General features: G+C 51.8%; 1 protein-coding gene and 1 long non-coding RNA gene across 4 annotated transcripts in view; one reads left to right on the top strand and one right to left on the bottom strand.

Moving 5' to 3' along the window:
* Positions 1–21,472, top strand: part of FAM3D (FAM3 metabolism regulating signaling molecule D) — a 40,455-nt gene that overhangs the window by 7,047 nt on the left and 11,936 nt on the right. For 2 of the 3 annotated variants that reach the window (XM_035275957.3, XM_017965003.4), the window contains exons 2-7: positions 3,980–4,030; positions 5,796–5,903; positions 9,532–9,552; positions 13,174–13,291; positions 15,058–15,116; positions 18,504–18,554. In XM_035275957.3, coding sequence (XP_035131848.1) covers positions 4,018–4,030; positions 5,796–5,903; positions 9,532–9,552; positions 13,174–13,291; positions 15,058–15,116; positions 18,504–18,554 — 370 coding nt within the window. In that variant the 5' untranslated portion in view covers positions 3,980–4,017. Of the gene's footprint in view, positions 1–1,695; positions 1,872–3,979; positions 4,031–5,795; positions 5,904–9,531; positions 9,553–13,173; positions 13,292–15,057; positions 15,117–18,503; positions 18,555–21,472 lie in introns of those variants that run through there. The other variant, XM_035275958.3, reaches the window with a different exon arrangement.
* On the bottom strand, positions 12,626–17,833 carry LOC118147955 (uncharacterized). Its single transcript, XR_004734662.3, has 2 exons — positions 17,680–17,833; positions 12,626–15,068 (listed from the first exon to the last, which is right to left on the bottom strand). It is a non-coding gene; the product is annotated as an uncharacterized LOC118147955 (long non-coding RNA).

Here is a 21,472-nt window from a genome sequence, read left to right as displayed (position 1 = left end):
ACAAGATGCCTTCATAGATTCACAAAATGCCAGGGAAGGGCCAGGAGCCAGGATTTAAGCAGGAAAAAAAGCCACTTATTTCTCCACCAGGGTGCACTGCTCCACCCTCCCAGCTTGGAGAGACAGTCTCCCTTTCTCTGTCCACCTTGGCTCTCGGACAGATCATGGTTGCGATGAAAGGCCCTGTGTACAGAGGGCTGCAGGCGACAGGAAGAGCTGACATCCCTGCTCCTGTAGGGCCTTTAAGAAATGTCACAGACCAGCAGACTGTGATGGCATTTTGGGTCTGCAGAAAGAACAAACATCCGTATAGGAATCCTGCCCTGGAGGTGTGCTAGCGAGAGGCAGCAGAGTGAATGGGGCCTGTCAACAGAGAAGAGACAGGTGGACCCTGCCAGGCAGGAAAACCCCTTCCAGACAGGTGGCCTCACTGCCCAGCACCCCTTCTAGAACAGGTAGATAGCATCACCTTCCTTTCACAAAGGAGGAAATCAAAGCTGGAGAGATGTGCGAAAAAATACACAACTAGTAAGTGGCTAACCCAGGTCTGTCTGATCCAAAAATTCGTCCTCTTTTCCCAATACCACAGCCTTTCACTGCCGGATTATTTTAAGACCAAGATCACATGCGCTGCCCCAGCTGTGCTGCCCCTGTGTTTGCATCTGCTGGCAGGACATGTCTACCACAGGAGGAATGCACTGTAATGGTTGAGGCTGGGACCCCAGTAGCCCCAGACTTATTGCATCTAGCTTAGCACCTCCAGGGAGAAGTGTGCTTCTCTCTCCCCGGTTTCCCTTACATCAATTCCAGGGAAAAGTCTGGTTGGTCTTGCTTGGGCCACATGCTCACTCCTGAACCAATCACAGGGAACTTGCAAAGCCCTGATTGGCCAGCCCTTTATGACAGGGTGGGCTGCTGTGATGGATGTGCTCCCATCTAGGACCACAGGTAGGTGTTGAACGTTGACTCAAAGGGTCAGGGAAGGCTTCCCAGAAGTGATTTCTTCACTGAGACCTGAAGGATGAGTCGGAGTACTCCAGACAAAGAAGTAGGAGAACCGTGTTGAGACAGAGGAACTCGCATGTGCAGAGGCCTGGGCTGCCCCAGAGCTTGTCTTGCTTACAACCATGTCTCCCCCAGTCTTCCCAGGGATGCTCAGAGAATGCTTCAGAAATGAACTCCACAACTGGCCGTGTGGGCTTAGACAAGTTACTTGCCCTTCCTGAACTTCAACTTCCTTCTCTGTCTGGTGGTTTAATCATTCTAACCTTCCAGGATGATGTAAGAATTCAGTTCATTCAGCTTCCAAATGATCATCGAACACTTCCTCAATGCCCTGCATTTTAGGCCTGCCAGTGAAATGAGAGGCTTGGGGCTTACGCACACGGCTGACCTGCAGCCAGAAATAAGAAGGGAGCTATGGGGAAGGGCAGGGCAGAGGGAGAGGTCCAAGGAGAGCGAGGACAGACAGTGGGAGGAATGGGGTGGCTTGCAGTGATTCATGCCTTCACCAACCCCACCTTGTCCCCTGGTCATGTCCCCTCCCCTTCCACTGCCACACCACCCCGAAGCTGACTTACCCACACTGGCTAGGTAAGCATCCAGGGCAATAGAACTTTTCTCCTCATTCCTTTGCTGGACAACTTTGTAACCTGAATAACAGGTTGGAACAATCTCCAACAGGAAGGAGAAAACACACTGTTTTGGGGTTGAGTGGCTACAGATGGATTCTTGCTCCATCCTGTGTACCTGCCCCGGGTGTCTTTCCCGCTCCCCACCCCAGCAGGCCAGTCCTGGGCCCCAGCTCCAGAACACCCACAGGCTGCCAGGACAAGCAGATTGGACACTCAGAACACCAAGGAGCCCTGCAGGTACTGGGTGGGCAGCCAGAGACTCAGCCCAGAGGAAGAGCAGCCTGGGGAGCCCTCACAGCCTATCTGGGACTGGCCGCTGGCCCCTGCCCCTCTCCACCCCACTGCCCTGAAGCCAGATTTCCTGCTCAGCACAGACAGGACAGCAAGAGGCTAGCCCCTTGCCCAGGTGTGTGTCCCATATCCTCTGTCTCTGTCCCTATCTGTCTCTGAGTGTTTCTCTCTGAATCTCTGTCTGTACATATCAAAAGTACTTGTTATGTCTCCCTCTTCTCCTTCTCTCTGTCTTCCTCTCCCTCTTCTTCTCCCTCTCTCTCTCCCTCTCCCCCTTCATCTCTGTCCCAGACTGGAATGGCTCTGTGCACAGCTTCTGTGACTATTCATCTCTGTCTATCCATCCAATCCCATCTGTCTGACCCTGTCCCTGTCCTTCCATCCTGTCCAGCCACTGACTCTCCTGGCTCCTCCAACATGGGGTTCCTCCCAAATGTCTTTTGAGTCTCATCTTGGACCTAAGCTCCTGGACTGTAGGTCGCATCCGAAGCACAGTCATGATCACATATACTTTTTTTTATCTGGAAAAAAAATGCTGGTAATCTGAATTTCAGGAAGTTAAAGTTCCACAGTCTTTCTGTGGGTGGAGCCAGGTGACAGCTTGGTTTTCTCACTGGTAGGCCCTAGAGGAGTAGGATCAGGGCGATGGGAGGACTGTTAGAATTCACATGTGGTTTTGCAGTTGCTGCTGCTGTTATTGTTGCTTAAACATCAAGGACTGGTCCGGCCCCAGCACCTCTCGGTGTACACACAGGGAGGGCCGAGGAGGCAAATAGACTTGCCCAAGCTTGAAGAGGGTGTTGGGGGCTGTGCCAGGTGTGAGCCCAATCTCTTGTCTCAGGTCAGAGCCTTCAGCAGTTGGACTTTGGAGATCACATCTGTTGAGTTGGATTTTTAGGATAAAGAAGATTCTGGGGTGGAGAGGGGGCAGGAAGCATTGCAGGAGAGGTCACTGCAGTCAGACAAGGTTACCTGCCGCCTTGAAGCTGGTGTGGGAAGTCTGAGACCAAAGACCTCCAACCCTGCCTTCTGTCCCCTAAGTCTCCACAGACCTCCTGGGGGTTTCAAAGCTGCAAATTACTGGTTACTGCCCAGCAACTGGGAGGTGACACAGGGGAGAGATGGGGAGAAGGATGACCCTGACCTGCCCAGAACTGAATAAGGGAGGAAGCTTTGATTTCAACCCTCCTTTGAGATAAAAATTCTTGGCATTGAGACCCCAGTGGGGCAGGGGAAGAGGGGTGTCAGGGAATGTTAGCAGCTGGAAACCTGCATCCAAATTCTGACTCTTACCCCTGTAAGCTGAATAACCCTGTGCCTAGCCATGGTGGGTCTTGCTTACTCATCTCTAGCATGGGGGTTGTGAGGATTCAAGAGATAATGCATAGATGACACCTGGCACAAAATCACCTGTAATATGTGAGTTCTGATTACAGTTTATTTCCACACAATAAGCAAAGATCACTTGGGCTTCTGCTCCCTGATGGTTTCACTGCAGCTAGCTAGCTCAACATCTTTTGGCTAGCTGGTAGGAAGGAAAGAAGGGAAGGAGGGCCAAATAGATGGATGGAAGGATAGATAGACAGGTAGACAGAGGATAGATAGATGGGTGGCAAAATGAATGGCTAGAGGATGGATGAATGGCTGGGTGGATGGATGGATGGATGGATGGATGGATGGATGGATAAATCAACTGACAGATTGATGGATGGATGGGTGAACAGATGGATGAAAAAATGGATAGATGGATAAGTGAATACATCAAATCTTCCAAAAGACAGTGGCTTACAGACTACCCCTTCCTCTACTTTCTCATCTCTGCACTTCAAAAAAACGTGGGGAATTGAATATAAAATTCTAGGGGCAAGAGTGAAGGAGAGGTGGAGGCAGACAGAGAAGGAGGAAAATTGCCCTCCTGTCCATATGGCAGGTTGTGAGGAACCCAGCTGAAAGAATTATGTTCTCCACAGTTACAGGTGCCTGTCCCTCGCCTTCATGCTTGCTCACTTGCAGACCTGGTGCCAGTTTCCAATTGGATTTTCTTCTCTCCTTAGGTGAAAGCTGACCCCAAGCCACCCTTCACCTGGACAAGATGAGAGTGTCAGGTAGGTTCTGAAATTGCTTTTGGAGTCATTTTTCTGTCAGCCGTGTCCACCCATCCTGGGCTCACAGTGATTTGGCTGTATCTGTTCTCAAATGGTTAGGCCAGAATTCCAGGAGGAAAGCAATCCGGGGGAGCCTGGAAGAGTAGAAGAGGTGACTTCCTGTCTCTAGGCTGAAGGGCAGGAGGAGCTTTTGCACAGCGGCCCCACGTGGCTGAGATCATTGAGAGTGCCCATCTTGGAAACACTTGGCCTGGCTGGAAATTAAAGACAAAATATTTACCTCAAGTAGAGCTATTCTAGAATTTTTATAGCATAGGGCTGGGCACAAGAAAGGCAAAGGCCTTCTAGTCCACAACCTTATACTGTACCCCCTTTGTATATATAGGGAAACTGAGGCAGCAAACAGGAAATGCACCTGCCTCATTTACATTCCAGAACTGCTGTAAAGAGTCAGGGGCACAGGGTTTTGAATTCAGCTTACTTCTCTGGATTCAAACCCATCACTTTTGACATTTACCTCCAAGTGACAGTGGGGAAGTGACTGCCTCACAGTTTCCTCATCTGTAAAATGGGAATAATCAATAGTATCCAGCACATAGGATTACTCAGAGAATGAACCGAGATGATGTATTCAAAAGTTGGTCACACAGTGCCTGGCACAAAATTAAGTGCTGTGTGAACGTGAGCTGATACCCAAGAGGAATTCTGGGTGCCCAGAGCCAGGCTGTGCCGTTGAAGACCAGGGATACCCACAGAGCTGCATATCACCCCACAGGACCCAGCAGCCCTTTCCCCAACCTGAATAGTCAGAGACTAGTTCAAGGCTCTAGAGCTGAATTCACAACTGAGGAGCAGAGGAGATGCTGACAGGAAGGTCAGAGGGAGGGGTGCCACAGCTGGGCCTGTGCCTCGAGGGTAAGAGCAGGATGGGTGGATCTGATTCAGAAAGCAGCAGGGATGTGAAATGGTGCCCACTTTCTGGTCCCTGTAAAGAAAGGGAACCCCAGATGGCTCATCCCCATGTGTGGGGCTGTAATCACATGAGGGAATCGGAAAGCAAGCTGGCTGTGGGGCAGGGGCAGGGATGGATCTGTGGCTTATCTGGAGGCTGCACAGCAAGTCCAGGTTGCGGTTTTTTGTGGAGGCCTTGAGGGAGAACTGATGGAAACTGTGGGGGCAGCCCCACCCCCAAGCCACCCTGGAGGCTGCCTACTTTTGACAACTACAGCATTCCTGCTACGAAACTCAGGGGCAAGGGCGTTACCATGTCTGCTCTGTGCCTGAAGGACTCCAACTCAGAGAGGCTGAGCTCCTGCTCAGAGTCACACAGCACTGCCAGCTGCCCTGAGCACTGGCCACGGCCTTCCTGACTCCTGTTCCAGGGATCCCTCCCAGAGTCCTGCCCTTCCACTGCAGTTCTCAGGCCTCCCCTTAAGGGGCTAGAGAAAGGTCCAGAGTACTGGCCTCATCCTAAACATTCTCTCTCTCTCTCTGGAGGGCTAAATGGAGCCCAGGAAGGTACATTTTTAACTTTGTCTCCCAAGAAACCGACTTGGGGGAATGTTACCACATGAACTGGCAGCACAATCTCACCATCTAACCACTGCACAGATTCACACGTGGTCTTACCACATGGTCCCATGGTCTGGTCCCCAGCATGGATGTGGTCTGAGCCCACAGCATGGGGATCCGGGAAGGACTCACATGTGGTCTTGCAATGTGTTCTGGCTCTGTGGTCTGCTGGCAGCATCCCCTTGCTTGGCAGGTGTACTTCGCGTCCTGGCCCTCACCTTTGCCACGGTCACCACATGGATCGTTATTCGAAACTACATGGGCTTCAGCACAAAAACCATCCGTCTGCCGCGATGGCTAGGTGAGTGGGGCTCACTGCTGGGGGCAGGAACTGCAGACCAGACCTGGGGGCCGAAGAATATTCTTCCCTCCATCCTTAGGTGACCCAGGACAAGCTGTGCACCTGCCTTTGGGAGCCCAGCCATTGCAGGGAGGGGGGATCCCCAGGCTTCCAGGAAGGGTGAAGTCCATGGGGAACAGAGATGCATTGCAAGGCACTGGGCAACACATGTGCCAACATCAAGGACCACTTTGGAGACGTGACCCCAAGGAGGAAGGAAAGAGGGAGGAAGAACAGAAGGAAGGGAAGTGGGAGGAAAGGAAGAAAGAAAATCATGTATTGAGTGTCTTCACCTGCACCTGCTGCTCCCTCTCCCTGGATCTCTTCATGCAGATCCCCCACCCACCACCCGACCTCCCACCTGGCTCCTTCTCAGCCTTTGAGGCTCAGCTAAGTTTGCCCAGCTAAGGTTGCACCCCTTCCTGTTAGCTTAGCTTCTCTCATGTCAGCCTTCTTCCTTCAGAACACCATCATTATCTGTCATTATCATTTTTATGTTTCGTTGGTTGTTGCCTGTCCCCAGCCTCTAGAATGTGAGCTTCCTGAAGACAAGGATTTATTTTGTGTGCATCCACCTCTCTAGTACCTGGCACAGAGCAGATGTGTCTCTAGTAAACATTCAATGAGTGGGAAAAAAAAAACAGATGAATGGGTGGGTAAATGGGTGGGTAGATGGATGGGTGGATGGAGGAATGAATAGATGGAAGGATGGGTGGATGGAGGAATGAGTAGATAGACGGATGGGTGGATGGAGGAATGAGTAGATAAATGGATGGGTAGATGGAGAGATGGATAAATGGATGGATGAGTGAAGAATGGCTGGATGGGAGGGTGGATAGATAAATAGATGGTTGGATGGGTAGATGGAGGGATGAGTAGATGGGCGGGTGGGTGGAGAAAGGATGAGTGGGTAGATGGTGTATGGATGATGGATGGGTGGAGAGATGAATGAATGAATGGATGGACAGGTGGAAGGATGCTGGATGCTAGCTGCTTTAATGCATAGTCTCATTTAACCTGCACCAATACCCCACAGAGTGATCTATGGTGTGGTTGTGGAATGGACTCAAGCACAATCCTTGATGTGGTTTCACGTGTGGGCTGAGAAAAGAGAAGCTCAGGGAGATTTAAAAACTCAGCCAAGTTCCTCTTGAAGATATTAGAACAAGAATGGGAACTCAGGTCTCTCAGATTCAAATCCTTTCTGATCTAAGGAAGAAGTGAAGGGAAGGGATTTATACCTCTGGATTCACTCCCTTGAAGACCAAGAACCACCTCCACTGACATCATAGCAAGCCTCAGTATCTAGTGACCCAGGCCTCTCACAGCTTCCTAAGGCAGCAAGTAAACCAGTTGCTCGGTCTTGAACATGGCCCCACAGTGGAGCGTCTGTGATCCTTATCTTGTTCACTTCTTGTCACGCATGTTCCACAGCTCCTGTTGGGATGATTTATAAGTTTATATAGATGTTTGTTGGCCACCATGTCCCCATACCCAGGTCACTGCTTTTACAAACTAGCCAGTGACGTGGCTGTACTAGTGATTTCAGAGGTGAGGGACCCAGGTCAATGTAGGAGGCTAAGGGTGTCCTCTAGAGAAGAGGGCCCCAGCCCGAGGTGGGAGAGGGGCAGTTATTGAAAAGAGACTCCAGTAATCATTTCCCTCTCAGTACTCAACTACCTGGGGTTTGACAAGTCAACACCTCCAACCAACCATCATCAAGTGACTACCAGGTTTTGAACCCTGTTTTGGGCTCCAGGGACCCTGAAATGAGGAACACATGGCCCTGCTGATGGTCTGACTCAGAGAAACAAACAGACTTGATTACAGCATGTAGAAAAATGAAAGTGCATTAATATGAGGCAAGTCTCAAGAAATGTTTACAGTGGCAAGAAATGTAACCAGTGGGAAAGATGGCCAGTAAAAGCTACTTGTGTCTCAGCACTGAGCGGGTAATTTTCATTTACTTCAGAGGTTCCTAACCTGGGCGCACATACCCTCGTTTTATTATTTAATGCACTGATACAGAAGCACATAGATTACTACAGCACGAATTCGGTTTTGGGTTTTACTACTGTATTGATGTAGAATTGGTTTCCAATCTGTTTTTCTTTATGCATTTAATAACACAGTCTGGTGGAGTATAAAGTGATAAGTGTCTCAAGGGGAATGAGAATAATTTTATTCCGAGGGGAGTTCATGGGCTTTTCCAAACCACCAAAGGGATCCATGGCACAGAAACCAGATTAAGAACCCCGGTGCCTGGAAAGTGAGGCAGGGTTCTTTCAGGTGAGAGTGACCATCTCAACTCTTAACTGGTTTCAACAAAACATGATGTCTTGATGGTCCACTATGGGCATCTCATGGCTCCAGGTGTGACTGAATCAGGAGTCTCCCATGAAGGAGACCGGCCCCAGAGCCAGCCTCCCATGTCTCTATCCCTCTGCTGTTGCTACTTGACCCCAGCAGGTTAGGGCCTCATTCCATGGGCAGCTTTCTCTCTAAGGCAGGCATGATGGCTCCTCCCTGAGGCTTGTCTTCTCCATTGGCTTTCTCTTTCTCCCTCTCTCCACCCCCAGCTATAAATCAACAGAGGGAAGTGGGGAAAGGGTCGTCTCCAGAGAAATGTAATACTGTCATTGGCCTAGCTTGGGTCTCATGCCACTCCTGAGGCCTTGGAGGCAAGGGGTGGGAACATTCCTGGATGGACAGCCCCTGAGGACCAAATGGAAAGTGTGTAAGTGTTGGGAGTTCCCCGAAAAAAGGAGAGCTTCTTCCCCTAGCATTTCTGCTCCCTGTGGAGGCCCTATCCTCCAGGTGTCACTGCTGGCATGGTGGCAGATATGACGTAGAACCACAGAAACAAGTAGGGCATGGAATAAGATGTCAGGAAGTGGCCAAGGACCCTAGAGCCAGTGCAGACGGTATGCACTGCAGGCAGTCGGGAAAGAGATGCCCCAATATGGGCTAAACACCCACAGCAGCACAACTCTACCCTTCACTGGGGCCCAGGAGCCAGGCACCCGGCTTGGCCCTCACAGAGTGATCTCACTGGGCCCCCTCCATAGCCCCGTGAGGGTGGCTGAGATGGTCTCCATGTGCTGTCAAGGAAACTGAGGCCCAGGAAGGTTAAACACCTCATGAGGCCATATATGAGGAGCTAGGGCATAAACTCCAATGGGTCTCAAACAGCCCAGCTTCTTTTTAACCAAGGGTGAGTTGTGTGTGTATCTTGTACGTGTGTATGTGTATATATGCACACACATGTGTATGTCTGCATGTCCAGATGTGTGAGTATACTCATGTCTGTGTGTGCACATATGTGTGTCTGTATGCATACATGAGTGTCACATATATCTGTGTGCATGTGTGTGCATGTGTATATGTGTGTGTGCATGTACATGTGTGTATATGTGTGCTGTGTGTATGTACATGTGTGTGAAGGGTTGACAGTGGCAAAGGACTTTTAGTTTATTCCAATAGTGCCAATTTAAAGCCCCATCTTCCCACTCCCCAGCCCCCAACCTCCATCCTGCAGGGGTGTCTGAAGTGCTTTTCCTCTAACCAGATTCTGTCTTCTCTCCAACAGGCTCATCCACCAAGGAGACCCGTGAGTATCTGTGCAGCTCCACACTCCCCCCACCTCATTCACTCACCTCCTGCTCCCATTTGTTCTATGGCAAGAAGGCCCAGGGCCCCTGCTCCGAGCCCTGCAGGTCCCAGAGAAACCCGGGCTTCCAGATTCTTCCCAATCCTCTCCTCCCATGGCCCAGTGGTGCCTTCTGAAACCCCTAAGCCCTGTGGCAGGGTTGGCCCCCTCTCAGCCATTTGGACTGTAGGGACACAGTTCAACTCTGCCCCTTCTCCAGTCCCCCTGCTGCAGTCTGGACCTCACCCTGTGCCTGCCTCCCCTCTCTAACAACCCCACACAGCTGGGAGCCCAAGGGCCTGGCCAGTGCTCCCCAACCCTATTGCAGTGACCCCAGGCTTGGCTCAGGGTTCCTGCAACAAAGTGCCAGAGACCATGTCAGGCACTACAGCGACTCCAGAGACAAACAGACGTGGATGCTGATTGTCTGTTGGGGTAGAAATGCCAGACTTGACAAGAGAAGTGGAGAAAGGGCTCTGGGCTCCAGGAGGGGCGATCAGGGAAGGCGGTGACCTCTCTTCAAAGGCCTAGAGGCAAGAACGCTCCAGTGAAGGCCTTGACTAGAGAGTCAGGGACAGGGAAGCAGAGGGAGAGCCGTGATGATGGCAATAGTAATGATGATTGAGTGCCTGCTATTTGCCAGACACTGGATTCAGAACGTCACAAGCATCCCATGCAATCCTACATACAACCCTATGTTGGTGCTATAATTAGCCCCTTTTATATGTAAGGAAACTAAGGCACCAAGCAGCGAAATCTCTTGGCCAAGATCACACAGCTGTAAGCCATAAGGCAGGAGTTAAATCTCCTCCACCATCTGTTCCAGAGCCCACCCCCTCAACCCCTGTTTGCAAGAGGCAACACCACCAGGCCCTCTCCATTTCCTTCTCAACATGGAGGTGACTCTGAAGAGAGCTGTGGCTCCCAAAATAGGATTTTACCTGACTAAGAAGGGCATGGGTGCCCCAGTGCACTGTGAGATTACAGAAAGCAAAGACAATATGAAGTAACACAAATCATTCACCCCACACCCTTAACCCTCACTCCCTGAAGCCTCCTTAGTCATATTCGGAAGTGGACACAGTGTCATAGCATCTTGTTGCTATCAAACACTTAGACATCACCTGCTGGGGGGATGGCAGATTCAAGCACACACGCTGCCTTCCACCCTGTCTGCTCCCATGGCAGACATCACCAATCAATCCCAGTGTTCTTTCCCTCCAACTCCATAGGCAGCCTTGAGGGCTTTATCATTAAGTCTTTAACAGGAGGTCCACATTGACATTTAAGAGGAAAGCTGTTTGACAACCCTGATCTAAACCAACTCCCTGATTTCACAGTTGGCAAAGATAAAGGGAGCAATTTCTGTCAAGCCACAGAGCAGATAAATGAAAGAGCAGCCTATTTCCTGAGTGCACTGCTGCCCCAGTACTTTTGGCAGCACACCAGTTCCATGCCCTGAGCAACAGCACAAGGGTTCCCAGGGGGGTCAGGCGTCAGGGACTGAGGCAGCTGATGGCTTCTAAGCCAGAACCCAGAGAGCAACCTCCTGCCTCCCAGAGGCTGAGGCCCCCTTGGCCTCATCTCCTTCATCTAGCAGCGTGACTATGAAGGCTGGATGGTCAGAAAATCAATTCCGGAAAAGCCTGCTTAAGCCAGCCTGTTGACATCAGGTTTATCAGACTTTGCTGCAATTGATTAGGCTCTGGGCAAACTCCAGAAGTGGTCCCCAGGGCTGGGAATGATCTCCCTGCATAGGTGAGACCCTCTGGGTGAAAGACACATGTGGCTGGAGATGGGACCCCAAGGCTGTTGGAGACCAGGAGCCGTGCCCTGGCTTCCCTCCCCAGCATTGCTCCTCAGCCAGTCATAGATGGGGGTGAGCCCCTTCACAGGGATCCTGCCCAGAAGAAGGGGAAGGGGAGCTGGTCCACTCCCAGCCCAGACCTCTCTCCCCTAAGCCACAAGCTTAGATGCCCACTCTCTCCTGAACAGCCCTTCACAGATGCCTCTGCCCCTGCCTGCTCTCTGAATGACAATGTTGTGGTTTGAGGTCAGTCCCGCCCATCAGGTGTATGTGCTGAGATGAGGAAAGGGGAGCCCCGGACAGGCATTTCCTCTCAGATCCTCAGGGTTGCCTGTTCAGCAGAGGGAACCCAAGCCAGCAGGTTTCCCTGGTGTGGGCTGCATTTGCTCCTAGAAAGGGCACGTTTACCTATTCAAAGGTGCTCACCAAGCCTGGCACCAGTGGGTTGTGCCCCTCCAGTAGACCAGGGAGGGCCCTGGAAACCACATGGTCCCTTCCAGCCTCAGGTGCATCCTGGCCCAAATGCTGTACATGTTATGCATGAAGATTATCCAGTGCCTCCTATGTGCCAGGCACAGGAGTCATCAGGATGAGTCAACAAGATAATAAACATAAGATCCTGGCCCCAGTGCCCTGCATGCAGCAAGGCCTTGGCGAATGCGAGCTTCCTTAAGGAGCCTGCAGCTTTGCTCCAAAGCACACACTGGCAGCCCTTAGCCAGACGCCTGGCACAGGGGCTGGGGAGGGAAAGGCTGCGCAACCCCCGCTTTCCCTTTGCAGGTAAGCATTCTCCAAATCCATGTTTACCCAATCATCCCAAATGCTTCCTCCCAAACCGTCAGCTGGTGCTAAAAAGCACATATTAGGATGAATTAGAACGTGCCAGGCTGCAAGTGCAGATGTCGTCCCCTCTCTTGTTGAGCACATTGAGGGCTCAGCTGCCCAGCCACATCTTGAGGTCCCACCGGCATCTCCCCCAGTCATGGACCTCCCCAGTTTGCCCTGTGAAGGCTGCATAGAGAAGATACAGGTCTTAGAAACAGACAGCATCACCAGAGGTGCCATTTACTGAGTGTCCAGTGGGCTCCCAACACCGTGCTAAGCTCCCAGTGGGAGAACCAGAACCACCTGCCTGTTCTCTGTTGTATCCCAGCGTCAGGCACATAGTAGATACTCAGGAAATGAGTGATACATGAATGAATGATGAGAAGAACAAGAGCCCGCATATACTGAGCATTAAACCACACTCATGTATTCCTCACAAGAACCCAGTGGGGGAGGCACCACAGATGTTCCATTTTGCAGATAAGATGAGGTGCAAGGATGTTGAGGACTTGCCCAGGGGGACATGGCTAGAGAAATATGCTCCAACCCACCCCACCAGGGCCCCTGGGAGTTCTCAACAGGGGGCTCTGGGGACTCAGAAGGCTGCCGTGGCCCAAATGAGAGGTTTTCAGGAGAGTCCCTTTGTCATAGTGACTCAGGTTTACTCTGGTTACGTTTACCCAGGGTGCTCTTCTGGGGCTGGAGCTATGATGAGAAGCTCAAAAATTAATTCTGGGCTGGTCCTGTGTGCTCTGCTGGGGGCCGTTGGGGCACCGTGGAGCACAGAAAGGCACCTTTCCCAGACTTTGCAGTCAGCGAAGGCTCCCCAAGAAAGAGGCTCTGAGCTTCGTTCCAAGCTGCTCCCTGGCCCTAGCCCTGGCCCTCCTGTCTTCCTCCCCCAAGCACCTCCTGAGCTGCTGCCCATCAAGGCTGGTCTGTTTCCTCCCCAGAGGTCATGAAGCACAAATGTGGCCTTATCAAGCCCTGCCCAGCCAACCACTTTGCGTTTAAAATCGGCAGCGGAGCTGCCAACGTCGTGGGCCCTACTATGTGCTTTGAAAACCACATGTAAGTACCTGAGGGAAACTATGTTTATTTTATTTTACTTTATTCTTTTATTTATTCATTTAAAAAATTCTGAGGCTGCAGGAGCTGGCCTGTGAGACCAGCCCACAGCTTCCCTTTTTCTCTGGGTGTGTGAGCCACAGATAATAATAATTCGAACAGCTCCCGCATCTGCCAGCACCTTGCCAAGTGCTTCACAGTATTTCTCATTCACTCTCCCAACATCCTGGGAGGTGGGGCTATTGCCCCTGTTGTAAAGATGAGGGCAGTGGGGTGCAGACAGAGTCATCTGTCCAGTGGCAGGGACAGGATTTGACCTCAGGTCTAACAGCCAAGTTACCGGGCTTCCCATGAAAGGAGATGCCTGCAAAGAAGGTTCAAGATCCTGACCCAGGCGTCAAAGCCCAGATGTAGCAGGCACCGGGGCTTCCACCCCAGTATGGGAGAAAGGCTGTGTACTCCTCATCCAACTTAGAGAGTAAAGGCCCCAGGACACCAAGTGCATCCTATGAAAGAACTCAGAGATGGGTGTTTAAGCCAGGATTCTGAACCTAACCACCGTTTGTTTAGGGAAAACAAGGAACTGATGGGTTCACATACCTAAAAGACCAGAGGTGGTAGGCAGGCTTCAGGACCAGCTGGATCCAGGGATTCAAACCATCAGGGCTGTCTCTCACCCCATCTTCAGCTCTACCATCCATTGTCAAGTAGCTTTGCTTTCTTTTCTACTTGCAAGGGATTTCTCCATGTGATTAAGGAGAGAGACCACCAGCTGGTTTGACATATTAGCCCAGCCTAGCACCCTAATGGGAAAAGAGCCTTCCTGTCTAAATTATTCCTGCAAAAACACAAGCCTGTGTTTCATTGACTGGCCCGGTTCACATGACCATGCCTAGCCCAGTGCATTAGTCTGATTTCATGCTGCTGATAAAGACCCGAAACTAGGTAATTTAAACAGGAAAACGAGATTAGTGGACTTACAGTTCCACGTGGCTGGGGAAGCCTCACAATCATGGTGAAAGGCAAGGGAGGAGCAATCACATCTTACCTGGATGGCAGCAGGCAAGAGAGAGCTTGTGCAGGGGAACGCCTCTTTATAAAACCATCAAATCTCATGAGACTATCACAAGAACAGCACGGGAAAGACCTGCCCCCATGATTCAATTACCTCCCACCAGGTCCCTCACACAACATGTGGGAATTCAAGATGAGATTTGGGTGGGGACACAGCCAAACCATATCAGCCAGTAACTGTAGCTGGGAACACAGGATGCTCTGCTTGTCCAAACCTGGCAGAGAGAAGTCAATCCCAGGAACCACCTGGCCTGTGTGTAGAGAAAGACAGTTCTCCTGCGGCACAAACACACCTGTAGACAGGGGTGTAGATGCTGGGCCAGCAGGAACACAGCTGAGCCATGTGAGGACTGACACCCCAGGGTGGCAGTAACCTTTGGGGTTTGGCCTCTTCCCAGCAGCCAGGCCTCACAGCCTGGGGGTAGGCTGGCCCTGCCCCCAACACCTCAGAGGCCCAGGCAGGAACCTCGCCTTTTCTCTGAGAAGGCTGTTCTGGTCCAACACGCCTTGAGAAACTCTTCAGAGAATCCAGCCCACCACTAGTTTTCAAGAGAAAACAGATGGCCTCAGTGATTCTATGTTTCCCGATGCTTCCGCATTGCTTATGTGGGCCCTCTCTGAGTTCCCCAGTCGAGACAGCAGAGTGTTCATTCCATGCTCAGGAATGAGTGTCATTTCTTCTTCATTGTCTTCAGGATCATGAGTCCTGTGAAAAACAACGTGGGCAGAGGCCTGAACATCGCCCTGGTGAATGGTGAGTTGCAGATCCATCCCCCAAGCAGTTCCCACCCAGCGCTGGGGAGGGTAGGGGTAGCAGCATGTTCATTCAACCAACAGTGGATCAGCTCCTACTTCGTGGCAGGTAGAGCTCAGGACAGTGGGGGCGTGGCTGGCCTGGGGGAACAGAAGGTCTCAAAGATCTGCAACACTGTAGAACCACAGTACTAGCTAGGCCCCTGCCACGTGCTCCTAGCTTAGGAGGACACCGTTCTGCTATGGAACGTGAATGAAACATGACCCCCTCCTCAAAGCCACCCCACTCAAACCAACACGCATGAGGATGTGGGGACAACCAATGACAGTGCAAGATCGCGTGCAGAGTATACACTTTCATTCATTCATTCACTCATTCAACGAATGCAGGCAGCAGCCACTGTGGGCCAGGCCCTGAACAGGACACTGGAGTCAGCCGTGAACTAGAAAGGCCCTGGCTCAGCCCCTGTAGGTATCTGTGAAGCTCACAAACAATCTCAATGTGGTGAGCCTCTCTGATGGGAGCAGGAAGCACAGCTACGGGAATACAGAGCAAGGGACGGACCCAGGGTAGCTCAGAGGAGTCTTCCAGTGGTAAGTGATGGCCAGCTGAGGCCTCAAAGATTATAGGCGCTGGCCAGGAGAAAAGCAGGGAAGCCTCCTTCCAGGAAGAGGAGCACAGTGCAGGAAGGAGGAAAGGAGAGGGAGGGAGAGAGGTTTTCAGGGCAACATGGAGAGGCGAGGCTGGGGAGAGTAGAAGGCCAGAGGATGAGGAGCTAGCAACCCTGCTAAGAAGTGTGACTGGAAGCCGAGAGCAGTAGGGAGCCATGGAACAGCTTGGAGCAGGGCATGAGGGGCCAGCCCTGCATTCCAGAATCCTCCCTCCAGGGAATACATGGCCTTGATAAGCCAGCATCTCCTGCAGGACACACACTTACACTGGAGGCCAGAGGGCTGCCAAGCCTGAAGGAGGGACACGTTTTAGGAGGGAGGGCACTTACAGGGTCAGGTAAGGACTAGGTGGTCTGGCCCCAGCCAAGACCTCCTCTCAGCCTCTGTTCTTAGAAAGCAAGGGCCATTCCCTGGCTGTAAGGGCCACTTCTGGGACCAAGGTCAGGGCAGCTGAGGGAAAAGGTGAAGGGATGCTCAGGAAGGAAGCTGTTGATCTTGTGTGTGGCAGGACCACAAAAGCACACTTAGGAATGGCAAGCCCTGGCCTTGCCAGCCCCAAGCCCCTGCAATTTGCTCCATAGGAAGCCTTTTCCCCGCTCTGTCAAGAAACCCTGCTGGGTTGGGGAGAAGCTGAGGCCTGGAGCAGTGATGGGGCTGTTCCTGGACAGACGGGAGTCAGCGGACCACCCTGGCCAGCTTCCTAGGAGCCCAGGAAGGGCTGGGGCAGGGAGAAGCAGGAGGGGTTTTGTGGAGGGCCCAGGCCTGTTCCACTCCAGCCTCAGCAAAGTGGCTACAGGGATGGCGGGGGCTGCAGGGAGGGCATGCCCAGGCTGGTCTTTTGTGTTTGTGCCAGACCCCAGAAGACTGTAGGAGCCTCAGCTTACATCAACACTCCCACCCATCTGCCCTCACCCCACAGTGGAAGTGGGCAGGAAATGGCTCAGGCTGCAGCTGACCTGGATGAAATCTGCTGAGTTTCTCCCCTAAATGGGCCCCACCTGAGATAAGCTTTTCGAATATTCTCCAGTGAGATAGCCCCAGACTAGACCTCTTTCCCTGCCTCTCACAAAGCCAAAAGGATTAAAATAACCATCAATGGCAATAAGCACTAGCATTTACTGGGCACTTACTGTGCTTTTTCACTTAAGCCCATCACTGTGCCAGGATGGAGCTATGCTCAATATCCCCATTTCCCAGGTAAGAAACCAAGGCCCAAAGCGGTTAAGCAGGCTGGGTGCAGTGGCTCATGCCAGTAATCCTAGCACTTTGAGAGGCAGAGGTGGGCGGATTGCTTGAGCTCAGGAGTTCAAAACCAGCCTGAGTAAAGGTGAACCCCACAACCCGCCTCCTTCTCTACAAAAAAATTTAAAAATTTATCTGGGTGTGGTGGCACACACCTGTAGTCCCAGCTAGTCAGGAGGCAGAAGTGGGAGGATTGCTTGAGCCTGAGAGGTCGAGGCTGTAGTGAGCCAAGCTTACACCACTGCACTCCAGCCTGGGCAACAGAGAGACCCTGCCTCAAAAAAAAAAAAAAAAAAAAAGAGGTTAAGCAAGGTCTCACAGCCTAGAAAACCACCTACATTTGAACCTGGATTGAGTTAACTCCAGGTCTTAGTCATTCAGCTGAACTACCTCCCTAGACTGGAAATGTCTCAACCATGTATACAGCACCTACTGTATACATACATGCTGGGTATGCCAGCTGTGGGGAAGCCCAACAAATCACGTCAGGGGCTCAGGGTCCTCATCTGCATGACCCAGAGCAACACAAGGATTGCTAAGGGTCCAGTAGTCTTTAACCTTTAGTGGGCAGAGATTCCTTGGGATCTTCAAGCTATGCTGGCTGCTACCCCCACCCCCACTACACTCCAATTGCAGAAACACTCACTCACAAGCGCACGCGATCATAAGAGCAGCTTCATGCGTTCATAGACTCCTTCCACGGGCCCCAGGTGAAGCGTTCCGTGGACACTCCGTGGCTCCCTAGAATCCTGGAGGGGCTGCTAGGCAAGCCTGCCCGCCTGGACAGCGGCACTCCCCAGGCCTGATCCCCACCCTCCTCCTGAAGCCTCGGAGCTGCCATCCCCTCTGCAACACCGCCATCTAGTGACGGAGAGTGCGAACTGCAACGTTCCTCCCGAAGACCCCGTTCCCCTGAGGGCTTGGCCTTTGGCCGCCTCCTCCCACAAAACTCACCAACGCAACCCAGGTTACCGGACCCTGGGAAGCTGAGTACTGCTAAGCCCAACACAAATCCCTTTGCCTTCAAGAATTAGAGGACTCCAGTTGTGGATTTTCTATTTAGGTGGGAATAATTATGACGATTGTCATTTTGATTTTGATTTTGCAACTAAAATTCATCTTGTATGACTACTATTAATATTTTTAATGTATCTCATTTTGCTCCCACAACCCATTGTACAGATGCAAAATTGAGGTCGAAATGCTAAGTCCTGCGTTAGGAAGTGGCAGGACAGAACACAGACCCAGACTGGGTAGACTCAATTCGATTCCAGAGACACCCTCAGCCATTATGTTCTGAACCTCTCAGATGAGCCCAGATATCCCTGGGCACCTACTTGAGTCCTGCATGTTCTCTGTAGGACCTGATTTCATTAGATTCTTATTCTGTTTTTGGATCTTAGACTACGGATTAGCCATTTTCAGCAGAAGGACACGCATTACAGGGGATAATCGTTCTCCTCTTAACCCCTAGGAACCACGGGAGCGGTGCTGAGTCAGAGGGCATTTGACATGTACTCTGGAGGTAGGCGCCTCTGCTGACACTGATGTCACTGTGGGGGGGGGTGCAGTGCAGAGGGCTGAGCCTCTTCATGTGGCAAGGGAGCTGGTGGCTCGAGGTACCTGGTACTCATTTCCACGGGAGGCACCCAGAAAGAGGTGCGGTGGGGGATTGAGGGTCTCCTGCTGCTTTCGAAACTCCTTCCGGCCGTCTCAGGTGGGATGTCCCAGACTCAGATTCTAAGACAGGGATTCAAGAGCAATGCTTATTTAAGAGGTGAACTCAGGAAATGTCGGTAGGGGAGTGGGGAGCAGACAGCGACAGGCAGGAAGCCAGTGCGGAATACATTACTGAGCCATTTAATCAAACTTGGAACCCTGGAGCCAGTATGGAATCCATGCCCCAGAGATCTACCAGAGAAGCAAAGGGACCGGGGTGTCCATGCCTCTAATTCCTTGGCATGCACTTCTGGCCTGCCCTCGGGGCAAAGTGAACTCTGGAGGCTGGAGAAGACCTTGAGGCAAAGCAATGCTATTGTTGATGTCACTGCAGTGCTATGGATGAGGGCGTGTGGCCCGTCGGCCATACACACTCAAGCTCTGCGAGGTAAAGGTACTTATTTCAAAGTCACAGGGATCTCTTGTGGACCCAAGGACAGGACGGGGCTCCTTTCTGGACCTTAGAATCTAAGCTCTCCGCATCTTTTGGCAGACGCCTGTCTTCTCTCTGTACCCACATATGGTTTCTCTGTGCACACAGCTGCCCCTTAGCAAGTCACTGCCTTCCTTGCCTTTAGCATGGCTGGGCAAGACAGGCCACTGACCTAGCTGTGCTGAAATCCCGGGCATCTAAGTTCCCACCAGCAGCCTCCTTGCCAACCAGCCACTTATGGGCAGTGGTGGAACCCTGACCCAACATTCCCAACAGCTTTCAAAACATAGCAGGATCAATTTCAGGCTGTCTGCCACCGGTGTTGCCCAGCTGCTTACCCCGCCTCCCTCCAACACAGGAGGCTCAACAAGGAGTGACAAAGCAGCAGGCAGCATAGACCTGGGCCCTGCAGAGACTGGTTTCCATCAGAGAGGGTGTCAGAGCCCAGGTGGATGCAATTTCCCTTCTGTATCCCTGAGACCACAGGGCATCTCTGTGCTCCGCCATCCTGGGATGTACAGCGTGTGTGACCACAGACCCCAGAGTGCCCCTCACAGAGCAGAAGGGGCCAAGCTGCTGCCAAACAGCTGGGTTTTCTGTCTCCTGAATTCCCCTGCCCTTGTCTCAACCTCTAGGGCAAGCCCACCTTGCCTACACTCACCTACACACATGAATCCAGGAGGGGTGAGAGTTACCAGGCAGCCAAAGGCAGGAGTCCTCTCAGCTTTGCAAAAAAGGGAAGAGGCTGAAAGGTAGGAGGTGGGGAACACTGGGGACATGATCTGCAGATCCATTCTCAGAGATGGGCAGCTGGGACCCTGTCCTGGATCCAGGGCTTCATAAGGCCCCACCCAGCCCTCCTCCAGCTCTGGCCAGCTCATGGGTGAGGAGTCCACAGAGCCAGGGATGTGCTGACCTGGAGCCTGTATCAGGGCCCATGCAGGCCTCTTCCCAGGTGTGCCCCGCCCCCAGGCTTCAGACACTCCCCAGGACGGAGGGGTGACCAGAGGCTGGCTGTTGCTTGACGGGAGGGTGGTGTGGATGGAGCTTGGACAGGCACACTGGCATTTCCACGTGCAGTGTGCAGGGTCCCTCCTGGTACAGGATAGAGCTGGGGACCGGGTAGCAGGAGATGGGGACAGGCCATGGGCTGAGGACCAGACATCCTACCCCGGGTGTTGCTGTTGTTCAGCACGGCCTGGGGCCAGCTTTATGAAAAAGGTCCAGTCTCCAGAGTCAGAGATTTCCGACGGCATGACCTGATGCACGTGGTGCCTCTTGAGCCTCAGTTTCTTAATCTGTAACATAGAGGCAGCCATAGTCTCCACTCCATACAACTGATGTGTGGATTAGATAACCTGAAATGACTGGTGGAAGGGTGTCCAGCCTGCCTAGTCGGGGGACCCAAGCAAGCTAGTTTAGTCCTCTCCTTCCCTCCTCTTCCCCTTCCCTTCCCCCTTCCCTCATTCCATCCAGATGACTCAGAAGCAAGGAGATCATCTGTCAGAGTGAAAAGGAAAAAAGTTTTAAGACGAAACTAAGCTTTAAAATGCCTTGTTATAAACATCAGCCATGGCTGATGGGGATCCAGAAACAGAAGCATTGTGACAAGCAGCCCTTTCCTTCAGGAAACAAAAGGAGATGGTGGCTTTTTAAAGTGAGGTGATCATTAGCAGAAGGCACGCTTTATTTTCTCCAAATACCCACCGTCCACCCAGGCAAGAGCCAGAGCATAATATCTGCTAACAACACAAATTAACGGTGCTTTAAGGGCTCCCTCCCTCATAAAAGCTCAAGGGCCATTTCCTTAGAAGAGTGACTGTGGTGGTTGACTGGAAACCGCTGTTACCGAGCTGGCTGGCAGCTGGTCTTAGCTGGGGCAGTGGCTTCTTCCCCAAGGTCCTAGGGGTCGGAACTGGAATACTAATCAAGGCCAGCTCTGCGGGCCTGTGATGTGGAGACAGGGCAGTCACACAGGGCCCGTGCTTAGAAGAATCGCACACTTGACTTGATGTTCTGCCATCATGGTCTTGAAATACTTAATAATTTTTTATTAGAAGGCCCTGATTTTCATTCTGCACTAGGCCCTGCAAGTCATGCAGCCAATCCTGCTAATAATTTTTGGTTCCACTAGAGTAGACTTACTGTATCCCCAAGGTCATTGTCACATTTGCACTTTATGAAGATACTATGAGCAGGGCTATTACTCAGCCTCATTTGACAGATATAGTCTCTGCTTTAACCACTAGGCTGTTTGTTCCCAAACTTCAGCCCCCTCAGGTTGTACCATA

Source organism: Callithrix jacchus, chromosome 15, assembly GCF_049354715.1.
Source record: "Callithrix jacchus isolate 240 chromosome 15, calJac240_pri, whole genome shotgun sequence".
NCBI lineage: Eukaryota > Metazoa > Chordata > Mammalia > Primates > Cebidae > Callithrix > Callithrix jacchus.
The sequence above is the reverse complement of the archived record's forward strand: the minus strand, read 5'-3'. Positions and strand labels throughout refer to the sequence as shown.